Here is a 19994-nt window from a genome sequence, read left to right as displayed (position 1 = left end):
AAAAAAAAAAAAAAAAAAAAAAAAAAAAAGAGAGAGAAGAAAACTAGTATCCCTGCTTCTGATCTTGATTCCCGTTAGTGTTTTCTCAATATTGCAGACAGAGCGATGCTCTTAAGACGCGTCAGGGCACGTCAAAGCTTCCGCTGGCAAAACTTTTGATACATGTTTGATTCTTACCTCCCGTGGTTTTCTTTTTTCTTGTTTAAATTTTACTGTTGATTTCTTTGTATACAAATTATTTTAACATGAGGCGATGGAGTTGTTTTAAAAACATTCCTTAACCAATGGTTTTATACCTCCAATATAAGTTAAAGAAAATGTACATATGTTAATATGAAATTGTGTTAAAATTTATGTATTTAGGGAGAATGGGTATCTTCATAGTATTGAATCTTTATTTCTAAGCATTTGTTAATATAATGCAGTATTTTTATACATTTATTTTCTAACTTGTTATTGTGGAGGACTGGAAAAGCTATTGATGTATTTTGTTAACAAACTACCTTGTTGATTGTTTGGCTTTTGGTAACATTCCTTAATTCTATCTTTTCTGTACTTTATACAGTCAGAATGTATTCATGCTTATAGTAGGTGGTTAACCTGATTGCAGAGCTTTAGCTTTCATAGAGGATTCCTCACTTTGTCAAATTTGCTGCTTTTCTGTCCTTATTTCTGCCAACTCTGTTTGCCCTCGCTCTGCCATTCTTTGCTAGCAATCTTACACTTTTCTAATTAAAATCTTTATCATAGTTGGAAAAAGTTATGAACTTCTTATGTATTTAGATGATGCCATGATCTAAATATTTTAATTGTTTTCCAGAAAAATCTGTTTTTTTAAATAAGGGGAAAAAATAGTGACATTTTTACTTCCTATTTGTTTAGCTTTTATGAAATGTGGAAGTGAGGACACTGCTCCAGTTATTATATTTGTTTCCAAAATGTTTGCCGTTGATGCTAAGGCTTTGCCTCAGAATAAGCCAAGGTAAGGGAAAGGGGAAGGTTGGGCTGGGCTAGGAATATGGCATATGTTTGGTGGGATGTAGTTGGGGTGTGGGTGAGGGGGGCACAGATAATGCTTTTCCTCCTCAACCCAGAATTCACATCAAGCCAATCCCCAGGGTAGCACACAATTTGTACAGAAATGTGTCCTTTTGGGATACCTCTGTAAGAGAAAGCTATTGAAATCAGCTCTGGGATATTGAATTGAACTGATACAAGTTTGAAGAGTAGTGTTAATGGTAGTAGCAACAGTTAAGTTTTATTGAACATGTCAGGCGAGTTCTAATCTCAGCCTGCCTTGTCTCATCTAATTCTGTCTACCTCAGTAGAGATTATGAATGTATGAGTATTTCTGCTTCTCTGTGTGTATTATGTGTGTACGGTGTGGTAGGTGTGGGAGAGGAATCTTTCTTACGTTGCAGAGTCTTGGGGAGTCTATCTCTTCTACATTTTCTATTTTTCATGTGTGTTCCCCTCCTCCTGTCTCTGCTGCTTTCCCCACTAGTTAGATTCTGTTATCTCTTGCGGATATTGTCGCAGCAACCTCCCAGCTGGTTCTCCTGCCCCATCTTTAGTGCCACCAGTTCCACCAATTCACTTGGCATTCTTCCTTTAGAGTGATCTTTATAAGATTCAGCTATGAAGTTGTAAGTTTCTTGCTGAAAATCCCTTAATGATTTTCACTGCCTTGAGCAGTTTTGATTCAAGTGTGAAGTGTTGGCAATGATTTCAGTGGTACTTAGGGAAACAAGTTTTAATTTAATTAGTTGTCATGTTTATTTTCATGTGTATGGCCTATGTATGTCAAGTGATAAAGCTTTTACAGTAATGAGATTTTAAAATTTTATTGAGTAAAAATGTCCATTTATGTAAGTATTAAATAATATGCAGATATAGCAGAAGTCATGAAAATGATATGTGACTAAAGGTCAGATCATCAGCCTTCGAAAGAAACGACCTGTCTTAGTGGCATTTCAGACCCAGCGTGACCTGACCCCAAACCATGTTTTGACTAGATTTTTATTTCTGTTTCTCTAACATACTAGTGTCTGAACAAATGTCATATCTTTGCTTGTGCTGTTCCTTCATCTAAGAAGGCTTCTTTTCTTCTGATAAAATTCTGTTTGTCCTTCAGGAGAAAGGTTGTGTATTGTTTTTAGTACTTCCTTAATGATTTGGGCATAGGAGTATTCAATAATTTTTGCACTGAAGATAAAGAATAGATGAATGAGTAAATGAAGAGTGAATGAGTGAATATCTGAATGAGGGAATGAACAGGTCAGTGAATGGGTGAATGAGTGAATAATGGAACGAATGAATGTCTAATTTTGTATTGAGGCCACTCCCAGATAGTATTTCAGTGCTACATGTAGTAACAATTTCTTGTAGTAACAGTTTTAGGAAATTGGATGTTTTTTGGCTGTTGAGAGTATCTGAGAGATTCCAGTAGAATCATTTCAGAGAATATCAGAGAATTGGAAACTTACCGTTAAGATTTCAAATATATGTATTTATGTCATTTAAAATTCCTGCCTCTACTCATCCTTCATTTTCTTACTGATGAATAGTAGTATTATTATGCCTCCACTCTTAATTACATTTTTGTGAACATTTTTCTTAATTCATCATATACTTTTCTGATTTTAGTGTATTTCTGGAGATGCAGTTTATTCCATTCCATGAAGTTGTTTACTGATTTTTTTGTCATTTTTTTTATTTAACCAGTATATCAGTTTCAACAGTTGTTATGTAACAATATAGCGTTTTCAGGTATTCCTGGAGATCATCATCATTACTTTGTTCTTTCCCATCTTCTAGCTGATTTTTTTTTTTTTTTCATTTAGGTTTTATTGTTTTTAAAATTTGGGGAAACATACCATGGAAATTGGTTTGATAGCATTTTCATCTATAGTAAGTTAGATATGCAAGCCAGGAATAGCAGAGTATTATTTTCCTTTAGTATAGAGTACTGTGTATTAGTGATATGTGCCAGGGAGAAAAGCAAGGCAGGAAACGGGATTAGGCACCCACAAAGCCTAAAAAAATTTTCCCCTGACTTAATGAAGACACTGACCTTTACTCACTGCTCAGCAGTGCCGCTTTGGTTGTAAATGAAGTGTGGGATGTTACAGGACTTTCTCCTTTGTTCTTGTGTTTTTGCCTCTTTTCTTTGCCCCTTCAAATTCACCTTCCAATCTGACATTCGACTTTCAGTCAACATTCTCACCTCTGGTCTCTTTCATCTCGGTACTAGTGACTATTGTCCCTTCAGGAAGTAACCTCCACGGTTAGTTTAACTTGACATAAATAACTTAACTCTCACAGCTGTTTCCTTACTAGTAGGGCCCCATTTTCTTCTAATTAAATTTCTCCTTGTTCTCAACAAATACTGGATACACAATGGGTACTTTTTACATGTCCTTGCTGATTACTGTCTGCTTTGTTCCTCTCTAACCTCATTCCTAGTGCCCACAACAGTGCATGGCGCACAGTAGTTGTTAACTGGATGGATGGTTAGATACATAAACAGACAGCAAGCATTTATACAGTTGATGCTTACTTAATGACTGTACATGCTGATTATTCCAGATCACTTCATGACTTAGGCAGAAGAGGATTTAATCTGCAAGGGGAACAAATACACTTATTTTCTCACTCAAACTAAAATGAAACCACGTTTACTTCAGATGATGATTTTGTCATCTTTAATTTTTTCTGAAGGAAAGACACAACATGGTGATAATGAACATAGACTTTAGAGTCACACAGATCTGGAGTTGAATTATGGCTCCTCCATTTAATATCTGTGTTACTTCGGGTCAGGTTACTTAAGTTTTCAAAGTCCCCTTTTTCTTATATGTAAAATAGGAATATGATAGCTATTTTATTTAATTGTTGTGATCAGTTGTGTGCTATAATGTATGTGAAGTGATTAACACAGTCTCTGGATCATCGTGATAAACCCATTGGAAGAGACCATTTCTCTTTAGATGCTAGCAGATACCTTTGGTATTTTTTCCTTCCTACACTAACAATAAAAATGTGTTCTGCATTTATATTTTAATTCACTCTTTATAGATATTCTTATGAGTTTTTAGCAAAAGTCTAGAAACAAGGAAAGTTGTCTACGGATTGGTTGAAGGAACAGCTAGAGTGCTCAGCCTAGGGAAAAGAAGGAATGGGGGAAGGCATGAACGCAGGTGATTCAAAGGAAAGGGGAGGGAAGCAGGTTTGTTAAGATGTTGCTCCAGAGGACGAACTACAACCATGGCTAGCAATTGTGAGGAAGCAGAGTTCATTCTCTATTTGAAAGTTCTGACATTTAGAGCTTCCTGTAATGAGGAGCTTGTGTCTTGCAGTAGTAGCGTGGCCTCCTAGTGCCATCAGTTTTGATTTCCTAACGAGACACCTGACCAAGCCAGGCTCAAGGATTGTCTCTCATGTGTTTGTATTCTATTGCACAGGCCAGTGACCTGCAGCAGAGTGGGTCTGAGCAGAACAGCCTACTCTTGGAATTGAACTCATTGATTTTGAGGGACAGGTGCTAAGGAAGGCAGAACTAGTGTGTAGTAGACACTAGGACTAGAGAAGTCTTGTCTAGCAGGCAGATATCTGAAGAGTATAGCAGTGGACGGTCAGTGATTTAAGCAGTCACCTTCCAGGTTAGCTTACGTGAAATAGAAAGGTAGAAGGAGTTGGCCACTTTGCTTCAGGAGCCCTAGGGTATGTGGCCGTTTGGAAGGCAAGTAGGCAGTACCTATGCAGAATGACTGCTTGCATGGCTTCTAGTGCTTACGGAGAGAGGAGGGGAATATGGCATGGCAAGGTGGAGATGAAGGTTATCGGTTAGGTGTGAGGTCTGAGATTGGGGAAGAAAGCAGAAAGCATAATGTCACGGGAGAGAGACACAAAGTGTTGCGACAAGGAAGAGTTGTTCAGCTTCCAGAGTTGGAGCATAAAGTTGGGACCAGAGGATTAGCCTGAGTGCTTTGATGCTCAGTCTCAGAGTATAGGGCTGAAGATGCTGTTATTCTACCAGCCTTAGGACATGGATTGGTCTTGTTCGTGTGTTGGGGTTGAGCATGCAGGTAGGTTCATAAGGACTCCTACATGGGAAGGGATCCAAGTCCTAGGAAACAGTCTGCCTGCCTGGTTTCTACCTTTCAAACCCAGACTCCCAAACAGAATGCACATTTGTATTTGACTTAGTGCTCCCCTTTTTCCAAGACCTTTTTAGTATTAAAACTCTAAATACCTTCTCTGTGTCCTGACAGATATGAGGGTAATTCTTTAGGAGAAACAGTTTAATTACCTCGACTACCTCCTCTCATTCTCACCCCCAGAGAAAACCACACATACACACCCACAGACTCCCTACCTGTGATGGTACTTCTTGGGTCTAACACAGTGGCTGATCATTTCAGTTCGACCTTCTAGTTGTGATGAATTGCCAGTACTCATCCTGACCTTGAACCCTCTTCGTCTTGAACCCCAGTTATTGAGGCCTTATGCTTGTTTCCCTGCCAGGGCTGTTCCAAGCCCTGATGTCTGTCACTCTTCCCCTTCATTCTTCCTGTTCTTTACCTATTCCAGAAGGAATATAGGTATCTGAGAAAGGTTCCATACTATTGTATGTTGCTCCATTTGGGGACTTGGGCTCTGGCACGTCAGTTCATAAGCTCAGAATAGTTGGGACACAGCGTTATTAGAGGCTGATAGGCCCTCTCCTATTGCTACAGATAGGGAGAGGACTTGTAGAAAACTGCCTGGAATGGAGCTGGGACCCGTCTTCATCTTATCCAGCCGTATCAATACTTGCTATTTCCCTACTTGAATAAACTGAGAGATGCTTGATGTTGCCAGATGATAACATATTTGTGATATCCTGTAGGCCTCTCACTCAAGAAGAAATCGCTCAGAGACGTGAGCGTGCAAGACAAAGGCATGCAGAGAAGCTTGCAGCAGCGCAGGGACAGGCACCCTTGGAGCCCACCCAAGATGGGAGTGCCCTTGAAACGTGTCCAAAAGGAGATGAGCCAAGAGGTATAGCTTTCCTAAGCAGGCTCTGTTGCGAAGTGTTTGCCTTTTTGCTTATCTTGGAACACTCATCCTTTAGTTCTTGAGCTTTTTAAGCTTTAATTATAGTTTTTATCAATATTCTTTTCATTCTTGGTTTTTTGTTTTTTGTTTTTCCTGAAACTGGACCAAACATCATATTCACTCTTCCTTTTGTGTTTCCAGGCAGTTCTTGAATTAAAGAGGGCATTCTTGGCACTAATTATCTTTTTGTTTCTGGCAGGTGACGAGCAGCAGGTGGAAAATATGACCCCTAAACCTGTGCCCCAGGAAGAAAACAACCAAGAGTCTTTTATTGCATTTGCTCGAGTGTTCAGTGGTGTGGCTCGAAGAGGAAAGAAAATTTTTGTCTTGGGGCCCAAATACAGTCCTCTTGAGTTTTTACGAAGGGTAAGAATTGGAAGTAAAACATTTGTATATTGTTTCTCAAGGGTCTGATATCTTTTCACATTTGGTTGGGACTGGTGATGATCTTATTGGTAGACTTACTTTGCTCTGGCAAGGCACACTTGAGTGACTCTTTGTACTTCCTTTGGTGTTGCTTTGATAACGTTTGTCATGTATGTCTCAATTAGTAGCATTTAGGAAACCAATTCAGTATGTGAACCAAAGTTTCAGGCCTTATTTAATTATAAGGCTTTTCTTTTCAAGGCAGGAATCACCTGTGGTTAGAGAAAAGCACTGCTAAGAGAAGATGTCATGCTGGAACCAGGGCATGGCTGATCTTTGAGAAATGGGAAGTTCCAAAAACCAGCTGGCTCAAGCCAAAGGTGTGGGCAGTGAGCAGGTGATGGGCAGAAGTTGCATGGCACACAGACCCTGAGACTGGTCAGGAGAGTCTGTAAGCAGGTGAGCAGGCAGCATCTAAAAATGCCTGAGCCAAGGGGCAAAACAGATCACAGGATAGAGATGTCTCAGAACGTTTTTGGAAGTAAGCAAGATATATACATCGTAATTATATCATAATTAAATCATAGAGGCCATGGGATGAAGACGGTGCCAGAGGTCCAGGTAGCCAGTCTGGATCAGCACAAAGCAGTAAGCTAGGAAACTCAGCTGACACTGTGGAGCATCATCACGAGCAGAAAAGCACATGCTCCTTTCTGTGTAGCAAGCAGCCTATCTGTAAATAAACCAGGGAAGCTGTGGTACTTGGCTACACGTGAGAGAAGAGAAGATAGCCATTGAAGAAAGTCTCTGCCATCAGTTTTTCTTTGCCTTCAATGCTTTTTCCCTCCATTTTAGCAGTTTAATCCTTGGAGAGTGCGGTGCTGTGTGGCAGTTAAGCAGTCTTTATTAATCTATGGCATGTTCTAATATAGCAAGAAGGGGCACAACACTTGGTGTGCCTAGGGTTATATTTTATGGGAGTCTGAATTTGATATATGTATAAAAACTCACCTATGATTATCTTGGCTTGGACTTAATTGATAGTTTGCTGTTTCTCAGTAAGGGTAAAGTGTCAAATTTTTTCTTTTTCTGTGAAAGTAGATGAGTAAGAAATTGTTATTTAGTGAAACATTGGTTTATTTGGCATTACAAATTCCATGAACAACCCAATTTATCTCTGCATAGTGTGTCTTTCCTGCAGGTTGAAATCAGTTGCTTATGTGTCTCATGTCTTAAGCAGGAATGATACAATAAATTGACAGTGCAAATGGCTTCTTATTTTCAGTAATCAGAGCGCCATAAAACCTAATTCCAACTGCTTAAAAGAAAAAGGTGAAATATTTCAGACCTACTCCCAAAGTCCCCCCTACCCAGAATTTGTATTTATCCTTTGTGTTAGTTTTCTGTTACTGCATATTACAGATTACAACACGTTTAGCAGCTTCAAACATTACACATTTTATTATCTCACAGTTTCTGTGGGTTAGGAAAGCAGACATGGCTTAGCTGCATCTTCTCCTTAGAGTCTCACAAAGCTGCAGTCAGAATGTTGGCCAGGCTGCATTCGCCTCTGGAGGATTGACTGATGAAGAACCTGCTTCCAAGCTCACTAAAGGTTGTTGACAGAATTCCTATATTTGCACCTGTAGAACTGAGAGTCTCACATTTTTTCTGGCCATTGGCTGCCCTCAGCTCCTAGAGGCCGCCTACAGTTTCTTGTCATATGGACCTTCCCAACTTGGAGACTTACTTCATCAAACCATACAGGAAACTAGAAGACATCTAGTAAGACAGAGTCCTGTATGATGATGTAGAATCACAGTGTGACATCCCATCACCTTTGTCATATTCTGTTTGTTAGAAGAAGTAAGTCACAGGTCCCACTCACACTCAGGGGGAAGAGGTTTCTAAACAAAGGTGTGAATACCAGGAAGCAGGCATTATGGGAGGGCACCTTTAGTCCGTCTGCCACATCCTTCTTTTGCTTTTCTTGATAGTTTACAACCTGTGTATGCATTTCTAAAGAATATTGTCACATTTGCATGCTTTTGAAATTTTGTATAAATGGAATTTTACTGTAGTTACTCTACAACTTGCCTTTTTTTAACTTAACAATTTGTTTATTGTTCACTGTGGTGTGGGATTCCTTTATTTAAATGTACATTTTATTTACACACTTTTTTGGTCACTGTATATTTACTGCTTTCATTTTATTTTGCAAATCTAAGCAATAGTATCTTGTTTTTTTTTTTTTTTTAAATATCTCCTTATGCACATTTACAAGAAATTCTAGGGAATATACCTATAGTGGAGTTGCCTTGGTAATCTTCTGCTTAGCAAGATAATTCCAATTTATTTTCCAAAGTAGTTTTGATTTATACTCCCAATAGGAGTGTTTAACAGTTCCCGGTATTCCACATGCTCACCAAAATTTGGTTTTGTTAGGCTTTTCATTTTTGCTAGTCTGATGGGTATGACATGGTGTTTTGCACTTTCAGTTTACACTTTCTTTATTACTCTTTTAACATGTTTATTGATCAATTTTGTGTTTTCGTGGAAAGATATTAGTAGTTCTTGGAGTCCTTTTCCTGTTTTTCTATTATGCTACTTTATTGTTTTAAATACTGATTTTTAGCTGCCTTTTTTATATTCTGGATACTAATTTCTTGTCGGTTTCAGTTTTGCAAATTTCTTCTCCAGTGTAAAATTTATTTTTACTTTCTGTTTGATACCTTTTAATAGGCAGAAGTTCTTAATTTAAATGTAGTCCAATTATCATTATTTTATGGGTTTTGCTTTTTGTATCTTAAGCAAATTGAAATTAAGTCTATATTGAAGTCACAAAACTTTCTCTTAAAAGCTTAATATTTTACCTTTCATGTTTAAATGTTTAATTCAATCTTTGTGAAGAAGGGATCCAAGTTCATTTTTTCCTCATATAAATGTCCAATATTTAATTCAATCTTTGTGAAGAAGGGATCCAAGTTCATTTTTTCCTCATATAAACGTCCAACTGTTGTAACATCATTGAATAGTCCGTCTTCATTCACTAATTTGCTTTGTCCACTCTGTCGTAAATCAGATTATTACCTATGTACATAGATCTGTTTCTGGACTAATTTTATTTTTTCTGTTTGTCTCTAACTGTCTCTGTTTAGTGCTGTCTTCATTTCTAAATGTTTTGATATCAAAAAGGCCAAATCCCTTTACCGTGTTTTTCTTTGTTAGTGTCTTGTTTGTTCCTGACTCTTTGCTCCTATGTATCAGCTTTACAGTCTGCTTGTCAACTTCTGTGAAAAGCCTGTTGAGGCTTTGATTGGAATTACTTTATGTCCATACACCTATCTGGCTTGAATCAACATTTTATAATACAGGATCTTTCCATCTATGAATGTATTGGGTTTATTTATCTACTTAGGTCATTTTAAATGTTTTTCATAAAGTTTTACAGTTTTATTTATAAAGAGGTTTGATCCTTTTTGTTAGATTTATTACCAGCTGTCTTATATTTTGTTGCTAATCCAAAAATCATTGTTTTAAATATACATATTTTCTATTTCTTGCTATTTATTCTATTTATGCATTTTCTATTCCTAATTATGGAAGTATAATTAACTTTTGATCTTGCATTTTTGCCACCTTGCTAAGCTGTCTTACTACTTATAATTTATCTGTAGCTTGTTTTAAGTGGACGGTCATATTGAGTAGATGATTCTATTTCTTTCTATTCAGTTCTTATAATTTTTATTTCTTGGCAGCCTGTCTTTAGAGCTACTTTGAGTTGTCATTGTTTCAGAACACATACATTTAGAAGTAATATGTGCCTGGAAGGTCATCATTTTCATGAAGTTTCTAGAGTCTACTTTAGCACAGGAGCCTCTCCTTCCTCTGAACCTTTATGAATTGACTTCCCTGTACCACTTTTTTGTTAGTCATTCTGTGCTTGTGATGCTAATCATCTTTGTATATGTTATATCTTAGACATTTTTTCTCTTTCATAGCATTAGGGCAGCACCCGAGGCCTATGACCACCAAAGATAGGTTGATTGGTTGATTGAAATGCTTTCTGGGTACTTCCATTTATATGGTAGATATATTTCTTAAGACTTCACACAAAGCAAAACTTGAATCATTTAAGACAGAATTTCATAAGAATGAATATGATATACTGGGAGCTAATAAATCTAATGTACTTGTACTTGCAATATCTTTTTGCTGTAAATGTGCCCTGTCCTCTCATTAGTGTTCCTAACATTTCATAGCATGCTCTCCAAATGAACAATATAGCATATAATAGCAGCTCATTTGTTTTGTTTTGTTTTGGTTTTGGCATTTTTATCATATCTAACTACCTTTACAAAGTTATTTTTATGTGTTCCTTGGCACTAACACCAGCCCTTGTTGAATACTTGAAGAACATTGTAATAAAACAACTTTAAATGATAGTAGTAATAATGAGTGTTCACATAATAGCACAGTAGTCACCAGAACTGGTGTTTGATGTGGTTCACATACATAACTTAACAAGGGGCTGTGGGCATCAGCTAAACTGGCAGTACCAGCTCACAACAGAATTTATATTACTTACCCATAAAGCTTATGATTAAATGGGAATCTGGACATTTTTTTAGTATTGGAGAGGTTTCAGTATTTCAAATTTTATTCATAAAGTGAGACATATTTTCTCACACCATTTCAAATATTCATATTTCAGGTTTACATGAAATGTTGCTATACCGTATCTTACTGATGAATAAAAATAACTTTATAAATACCAATTAATGCTTCCAAATGCCTCCTAACTTGTCTTCAATCATTTTTCTTTGCCCAGGTACCATTAGGCTTCTCAGCTCCACCAGATGACCTCCCCCCAGTCCCCCACATGGCATACTGTGCTCTGGAAAACCTGTATCTTCTGATGGGAAGAGAACTGGAATATCTAGAGGAGGTACCTCCAGGAAATGTGCTAGGTAGAGTAATGCTGTTTATGATATCCATATTCTATTCTGGGAGGTTGTCTAACATGTCACTGAAAATTTAGTGAAATTTTTGAAGGGAATAACTTTAACCGACTCTTCAGTTTGATATTTTTTTTTTCTGTTGTCTTTAACTTAGTGCATTTGAGTAACAAACTTGTGGATCAGTTACTTGCTGTGAATTATAGTGCTCTGTTTTAAAAATGCATTGCTGAAGTAATTTGTAAATGCTCTAGCCTAAGCTGGAGTTCCATTTATTTGAGAGTGAAAGGGGAAATCCTTGGTGGGATAAAGTTCTACATATTAGATTCTAAATTGTTGGAAGCTGTTCTGATATGAAGGTCTATTTAAACTCATTGCTTTTTTCCCAATGCTTTTATCCTTTGAGTATTGCCTTGCTAAGATTAGTTGTCAGTTGATACCTGTGAATATTATTCCTCATCTCTTCAGTGTTATCACTTGTTTGACTTCTGCCTCTCGTGTGCATCTCTTAGTGCAACCCTAAAGACTCAAGAAATTTCTCTTGGATTCAGAGTATATTACAGAATACTATATCCCATTGAACTGTTAGACTCTGAACCCTTAGGGTCATTGTCAGCTATAGAGCTATTTTACTAAGTGATCGTTTGGTTTGGGAATTCTCAACTTTTTAGACAAAGGTTTAACTTTTTTAAAAAAGGTCTGGTCTGTTAATCCAGAATAGCTAATGGTTTGTCTGGATTTTGCGGGACTTGAATCCAAGACATTTGCCGAAGCATGTTTCCATTCCCCTACAGAGATATATTCTTTTCTTTATTTAATTTTTTGGCATGAAATTTGTGGAATTCTTAGCTTCTCATCAGTGTTACCTATTTTCTTCCATCCCTTTGGAAAATGCTGTTTAACCTTAACAATTGATATATCTTTGTAAGCTACCACAGCTAATGTCATCAGAAAGGACATTGGAAGAATAGAAAACACCCTACTTTCGTTCATGAGTCTTGCTTGAGATTACTGTATTGCTCAGATTAAATGGAACGTGAGGTATAAGATCTCCAGCATGATGCTGAAGGGAAAGAAACGGTATTTATTGAGTGAATGGTTTTTATACAATATTCTCTCATTAAGGCCTGGTGTTTGTGTTCTTTTCCTAGTACAGGATGAGAATGTGGCATGCATTAGTTTCTGGTTTTCTTTTTCTTTCTGTTGCTCAATTTCTAGATGCTGTCCAGGACTGAGGTTAAGTGGTATATCAGTAGGGAAACCATTTCTCTCTTTTGCTTCCCGAGGCAACCTCGGCTCTGCCATATGGTACAGGGAGACAACCTACTATAAGCTAAAATTTTTCATTCTTAGAGAAAAGATATACCTTGACTTCTTTTATTGACCTTTTAAAAAAGTTAGATGGCAGCACAACATGAGATAATAATGAAGGTGACTAAATCCTTGTTTACCAAATTTACTTATATAAGACTAAGCCAGATCAACAACCACTTTGGGACAAAATGGATTGAAGAGGAAAAACCAGCTTTATTTCCTATAAGAGTTAGGATTATATTTAGCTACAAGTAACCAGTACACCAACTGCATAGTCTTACACTTCATTCAGTAGGAAGCCCAAGGGTGGACAGTCCAGGGCTGTTGTCATGACTCTTCTGTGTCAGCAGGGAGCCAGTGGCTCAGCATGTGGCTTTTGTTCCCACAGAAGCAAGATGGTGTTATATCTCTGAGAATCATACCCACATTCTTCACAGGAAGAGAGCGCAGGAGTCAAGACCTAACAGGATTAATGTTTTTATTTGGAAAGAAATGCCTCTCTACTGACTTCTCTGTATATTCTCATTTTTGTAATTTTGTCATATGCCCACTCCTACCTGCCACGGAGGCCTGGGATTGAGTGTCTTACTCTTTCAGTCTCTGTAGTTAAGGCAGAAAATATTGGAGTTGTGAATGGCTTTTGAAGGGCCAGTCCAGACACTTAGCTACATTTGCTTTCAGTCACCTGGTGATGCCTGAGGTCCCTCCAGTAAAGTTCTGTTTTCTTTAATTAAGGAAACAGGATAGTCCACTGGAAGGATGATGAGTGTTAACACTGAAGGAACTGCAATGCTGCCAGCCACTTTGATGGGGCTTTTTGAATTGAAAGATATAGTAATTGTTTTTCTTTTATTAATTGAAATCTAATTGAGTCCCCCTCATGACTAGAAAGCGTGAGTATACCAAAATTTTTGCCATAGTTTTGCCACTAACTAGTTAATGGCCTCAGGCCAGTTATGTAACCTTGCTGGGTTTGTTTTTCCAAATGATTTGGACTAGAGCAATGATTACTAATATTGCTTATGATAGAAATACAACAGCCACTTTTTATTTTTTTTATAAGAAGACTATGGATTCCCAGGGCTATTTTTATTTATCATAACCAGGATTTGTCGTATATCCTAAACTTTAAAGACAAAGCATTAAATAACATTGCAGCAAGTACAATTTATTGCTGTAGCTATAAAATACTAACAAAATTGTATTTGTATTTTTTTCGTAAAATACAAAATTGAAGTTTTAAATTGTCCTTATATTATGGCAGGTTGACATCCTAGGTGGAGATGGAGTGAGGGAAACATGTTTTGCTTATGTCATAACGATCTTCCCTGGATTTTGTCAGTTTCTCAGTGGCTTAAAAAAAGTTATAAACTAGATTATCTTCAAGGTCACTTCTAGCTTTTAACATTTAGTCTGTGTTTCTTAAAGAAAAACCTAATTTCAGTAATTAGGATATTTCCCTCTCATGTTTATTAGGAGGAACAGTAAATGTTTTGATGTGATTACTTGGTTTGGTTGATAATGCATTTTAATGGCTTTATTAAGACATCTTGAACTGGTTACCTGCCTCAAAGTCAAAGAATTACTTTTTTAGGCAAATTTTTACTTGTTCCTTGATTAAAAAAATATGTGGCATATGTTAGCAGTAGCTGCAGTCTCATAAGCTACAGTGTTTAATAAAAGCAACTTTTCAAAGCTAGGAGTAAGTTTAAGACAGGACAAAAGAGGCAAGAGAGTCTGGTATATTAAGGGGTGAGAATAAAACTTCCCAAGAGAAGGCTAGCTGGCAGCCACGGGTAATAAATGCTGGGGTTCCAGCTTGTGGCTTTCTAGGGTGAGTTGACTGAGGGTATGTCAGCACACTTTTTTTTGTTTGAAACAGATTTGTCTTCTCAGGTAAATGGAAAGAATAAGATGGCTGCATTTGGCTGAGATAATCTCTGTGTTCCAGTTACCTGTTGTTGTGTAATAAAACACTCAAAGCTTATTGGCTTAAAATAAAGATGGCTCTTATTTTTTCAAGCATCTGCCGTTGAGGCATGGTTTGGTGGGAACAGCTTGACAGCTTGTCTCTTCCATGTTGTGTCTTTTTTTTTTTTTTTTTTTTTTTTTTTTTTTTTTTTTTTTTTTTTTTGAGATGGAATTTCCCTCTTGTCACCCAGGCAAGAGTGCAATGGCGCAATCTCAGCTTACTGCAACCTCCACCTCCTGGGTTTAAGCGATTCTCCAGCTTCAGCCTCCCAAGTAGCTGGGATTACAGGCACCCACCACAACCCCCGGCTAATTTTTGTACTTTTAGTAGAGATGGGGTTTCACCATGTTGGCCAGGCTGCTCTCAAACTCCTGACCTCAGGTGATTCGCCCGCTGAGGCCTCCCAAAGTGCTGGGATTACAGGCATGAGCCGCCATGCTCAGCCCCACGTGGTGTCTGTTGAGATGGTCCAAAGCCTGGGGGTTAAAGTCATATGGAAGCTCTTTCAAGCACATGTCTGGAGGCTGATGCCGGCTGTTGTCTGGAACCTTGGTTGGGAGTGGAACTAAGGCCTTTCCATATGGCTACTTGGTTTCCTTACAGGATGGTGGCTAGATTTTATGGGTGAGCTACCCAACAGGGAGAGCCAGGAGAAAGGTAGATCACCTTTTATGACCTAGCCATCAAAGCCTTCAGCCCCACTTCTGCCACATTCTGTTTATTAGAAGTGAGTCACTGCAGCTGGCCGATGTTCAAAGGGAGGGAACTGACTCTGCCTTTTGATGGGAGGCATGTCAGAGTATTTGTGGACATGTTTTAAAATGACCACATTGCTAATCATAGGTAATTTCTTGTTTCCTTTTGCATTTTAACAGACTCATGACAGGACACATATAAATTAAGACATAGACATGTTCATAGTGATCAGGGCAGGCCTGTAAGCTTCATCTTTTTTACTTTTGTTAACTTAGAGAAAAAGTTGTAATTCCTATTTAATAAGAAAACAGTGGAGACCATTATGATTGATACCCATATGCTTTTAATCATAAATGATACGGAGTCAGTAAATTTATCAAGTACAGATGAAAATTTTTGTTGGAAAAGGAAATGAAAACATTCTATGGCATTCTTGGACAATTCAGCCTTGTTCAGTCAAAGTCCAAAGGAAAGTTCTTTTATTGGCACTTGAAAAATGCAGATTTCACATTTGAACTCAGCTGTAAGTCACTTAGAGAACTTATATGTGCTGATAGGTGTAGAATAGATTTTGTGGTCTGGAAATAGTTAATTTAAAGTTTAAAGCTATTTAATTCTAACCTGATGTTTATAAAGTTGGTATAGATGGAACCAGAGAGACCCCACCATGCTTAGCACACAATAGCCTTTTGTTCAGTTCCCTACTGAGAATATGTCTAAAAATAAATGTTTGCTACAGGCTCCTATTAAAATGTGAGGAGAAATTGAATTAGGATTCCAAATCTTTAGCCTTTTCATATACTCCTTTAGATCTCTTCCATATGGTTAAATCTTTAAAAATTCAGAGACATATTCTGAGGGGAAACGTGATACTCTTCTTTTCACAGCATGAGGAAAATAAATATTAATTGACTTTTTTCTAAACTGGTTTTAGTTCTGCCATGGTTGGTTGCTGGGTCAATAGGAAGTCAGTGTTGATAATCTCTGTGTGTGTGTGTGTGTGTATCCTTAGTCATTATGGAGTAACGTAGGAGTCACAAACCTTTGAAGCATTTTACCAGCAAATTTAATTTATTTCAAGGGAAAGCTCAGTAGTATTTGTTCTTAAGACCTTGTGATACTTTTGTAATGTTTTTAATTCGCTTACTAGTGAATTTCTTTTAAATGTACTTTATTGTCAGCATTTCCATTTGGAGATAATCTATTTTAATCGGTGAAAACCTAATAGTCATTTCTTAGTTTTAAGAGTTTCAACTGATTTTAATGGCTTTTTTTTTACAGATAATGATTTTATTATCATTTTGCCTAATAGTGTGTCATATTTCTTTTTATTTTCATATTCCTCATAAGAATATGGTAAATAATAATAGTTGTCATTTTGTCTAGTTCCTTCCAGATTTGAACGGGAATACTCATGGTGTTTTAGTTTCAGGTTTACTAATGCCTAGCCATTCATGATATGTCGTCTTTATTGTCCTGGGAAAGTTTTTTTTTTTTTTTTTTTTTTTTTTTTTTTTTTTTTTTTTGAGAAATGGATACTGAATTTTATTGATGCATTCTTTGCATCTGAAGACAAAGTTTTAGAGTTTTTCTCCTTGCTGTAATTGATGTCACGAATTATATTTAATTTCCTGATTATTAAGGTGTCCTTCCATTCTTAAGTTAAAAAAAAAAAAAAACCAGCACTCGATCATTGCATATTATTTTCAAACCCTTTTAGTTTCAATGTACTAGCATTTTATCTAGAATTTGCTTGTATTATAAGTTAAAATGGCCATTATTTTCTTGGTATCATAATACCAAAATGGGAAGCTTTCATTTTTTTCTGCCCTCTAAAGCTGCACTCTCCATTTGGTAGCCACTAGCTACATTCGCTTACTTAAATTTAAATAGATTGAAATCAAATAGCATTAAAAGTTTACCCTTCAGGTGCACTAGCCATATTTCAAGTGCTTAATAACTCTGTGTGGCTAGTGGTTACCATAATGAATAGTGCTGCTCTTGAGAAATTTGTATATGATATAAGAATTACCTTTTCTTCAAAAGTTTTGAAATAGTTCACTTGTAAATCTAACTGGGCTAGATGCAGAAAATCTTTGATTCTTTCTATCTGATATACTTTATCTTTTTCATTTTCAGTTCTGTATATTTGTGTTTTCTTATTCAATTTCATTATAGAATTTGTCTTTCTATTTGAATATAATAGTTTATAGTTAACGTTTTAAAGTTCTTTTTAAAAGATAACTTTTCAGTATAGTGCAAGCCATAATATTAGTCCATTTGAAAATGCAGATAAGCTAAGTAAGAGTTATTGCTTACTATAGGGGTACCCATCAGTTTTCTGTCCATATATGTGCATATTTTTTTAAATTGTGGTAAGAAAACACAACATAAAATTTACCATCTTAACAATTTTTAAAAGTATACAGTAGCTTTTTTTTATTTAAAAAATCATACTTTTATACTGTTTTTTAACCTGTATATTTTTCTCTTGGAGACAATCCCTTCTTTGAATATAGCTTTCCCCCGCCTTTGTTTAAATGCATTTGCTGCAACTTTCAGAAGAGTGTCAAATAGTAATGCAATAAGAATCTTTGTTTCATTTGTTAAGTTAGAGGAATTTATATACATATGTTGTATATGTATATGTGTGTGTGTATATATATAGACAGATATGTTACCCTGATATTTGGGTTAGATAGTCTTTATAAGAAAAGAAAGTATCCTCCTTTTTCTATTTACTAGGTTAATTTCTAAAATGTGGGTAGATACTGAGATTTATCAAATGGTCTTTTCTACATATTTCAGGTGACACATACGAGGTTTTTTTGGGGGGATCCACTTATGCCATGAATCATATTAACACATTTCCTAATGTTAACGCAGTTTTTATTTCTGGAATAAAGTATTAGGTGAGTATATTTCAAGTATGTTCTTGAGCAGTGAACTCAGTTTGTTAGTAGTTTAGTGAAATGTTTATATTTGTAAGTTTAGTCTGTAGTTTTTTGTGTATATATTTGTGGAGTTTTGATATCATCATTATACTAGGTACATGAAACAAATCACAAATTAGGGGATGGTTTTTATTGTTCTCTCTTCTGTTTAAATGGCTATTAGCAGCCACGAAACCAGCTGTATTTGGTTAGTTGTTAATTGTTATGATCCCTTTCAGGTTCTTTTTTTCAGAAATACTGTCATTAACAAATAGACCTCCAAAGTCACACATAAAGAAAATCATAAGTGAAGTACTTAATTGTGAGGATTAAAGAATGCTTTCCAAGTAGGAGGAGGGAGAGAGTTTTCTACTGAGAAGCATATGTGTTAATACAGTCTTAAAGACAAAGTGGAAAAGGAAACAGATAGCAGTACCCATATTGTCCCAGATTCTTCTGTGGCAGGACATATGCCTGATCAACAAAGTCATGAGCTGTGTGGGGTAGATTCAGAGTCAAAGTTTGAGTTCTTTTTTTTTTTTTTTTTTTGCAAGAAGTTATTAACTACAGAAATGGGCATATGTTCTTCTAAGATGATATTCTGACAAAATAATGGTTCACAAATACAAAGCAGCCCACACAATTGCAGTATAGTTTGCTTTATTAAAATAAAAGGATATATTTATTTATTTAAGATATAATTTACTAAGAAAATCCTCAACTTGAACCTCCAGAATTACATTAAGAGCAGTAGGGGTTGAAAGCACATAGGTTCCTCCCTGGAACAAACTATATTACGGTCTTTTAAAAAGCACTTGGCCTTTCTCCAGTTTTATACATGGGGTGAGGAGAGTTAGTTCACCTTTGCCAGGAAAGAAAGTCCCTCTCTCCTATGTAGATGAGCACAGAGTTACACCTTCCCAACACTCATACCTGCTGATTTGGAGAGGACTGACTGCAAATTTCCTAAGGACTGCGCCTCCCAAGTTTTCATACTTAATTATTCCGGTGAAGATCTCTTGAGTGTTCAGTATATCTTGGTTGAATGTGTGACTCAATTAATCACTTAATAAGCTTACTTGAGGGAATACATAAGCAGCCAGAAGCCATTTACTGTTCATCATTTATTTCCTCAAAGTTTAAACTATTCTCAGGCAGACTGGGCAACATAGTGAGACCCCGTTTCTACAAACAATAGAAAAATTAAAAAACAGGCATGATGGCACGTGCATGTAGTCTCAGCTGCACAGGTGGAAGATTGCAGCCCAAGGTGTTGGAGCTACGGTGAGCTGTGATCGTGCCACTGCATCCTGGCCTGGGTGATAGAGCAAGACACTGTCTTAAAAAAAACATTCTCAAAAATTCTCTCAATACCTGAGGGAGATAGAAAGTATAGAAACATTTCTTTAGAAGTGAACACATTGGCTTTTCAGTATAAACATACTGGAATTTGGTAGGTGAAAGCAAAGTACTTTCTTGGTCTGAACATTTCTTATTAAAGAATATCAGAGTAGCGATGTTTGGTTTTTTTTTGTTTTTGTTTTTGTTTTCTGTTGTTTTTTTTTGGCGCGATCTCGGCTCACCGCAACCTCCGCCTCCTGGGTTCAGGCAATTCTCCTGCCTCAGCCTCCTGAGTAGCTGGGATTACAGGCACGC

General features: G+C 36.7%; 1 protein-coding gene across 4 annotated transcripts in view; it reads left to right on the top strand.

Annotated features, from left to right (window-relative positions):
- Positions 1–19994, top strand: part of EFL1 (elongation factor like GTPase 1) — a 125125-nt gene that overhangs the window by 31973 nt on the left and 73158 nt on the right. For all 4 annotated transcript variants that reach the window (XR_001817514.2, XM_017502247.2, XM_037729129.1 and 1 more), the window contains exons 12-15: positions 883–982; positions 5891–6042; positions 6299–6465; positions 11297–11435. Coding sequence is in view for 3 of the 4 variants with exons in the window: in XM_017502247.2 (XP_017357736.1) it covers positions 883–982; positions 5891–6042; positions 6299–6465; positions 11297–11435 (558 nt within the window). In the remaining variant the exon portion in view is untranslated. The remainder of the gene's footprint in view (positions 1–882; positions 983–5890; positions 6043–6298; positions 6466–11296; positions 11436–19994) is intronic.

The sequence above is a fragment of the Cebus imitator genome, unplaced genomic scaffold, assembly GCF_001604975.1.
Source record: "Cebus imitator isolate Cc_AM_T3 unplaced genomic scaffold, Cebus_imitator-1.0 Scaffold295, whole genome shotgun sequence".
NCBI lineage: Eukaryota > Metazoa > Chordata > Mammalia > Primates > Cebidae > Cebus > Cebus imitator.
This window is presented reverse-complemented; position numbering and strand designations above follow the sequence as displayed.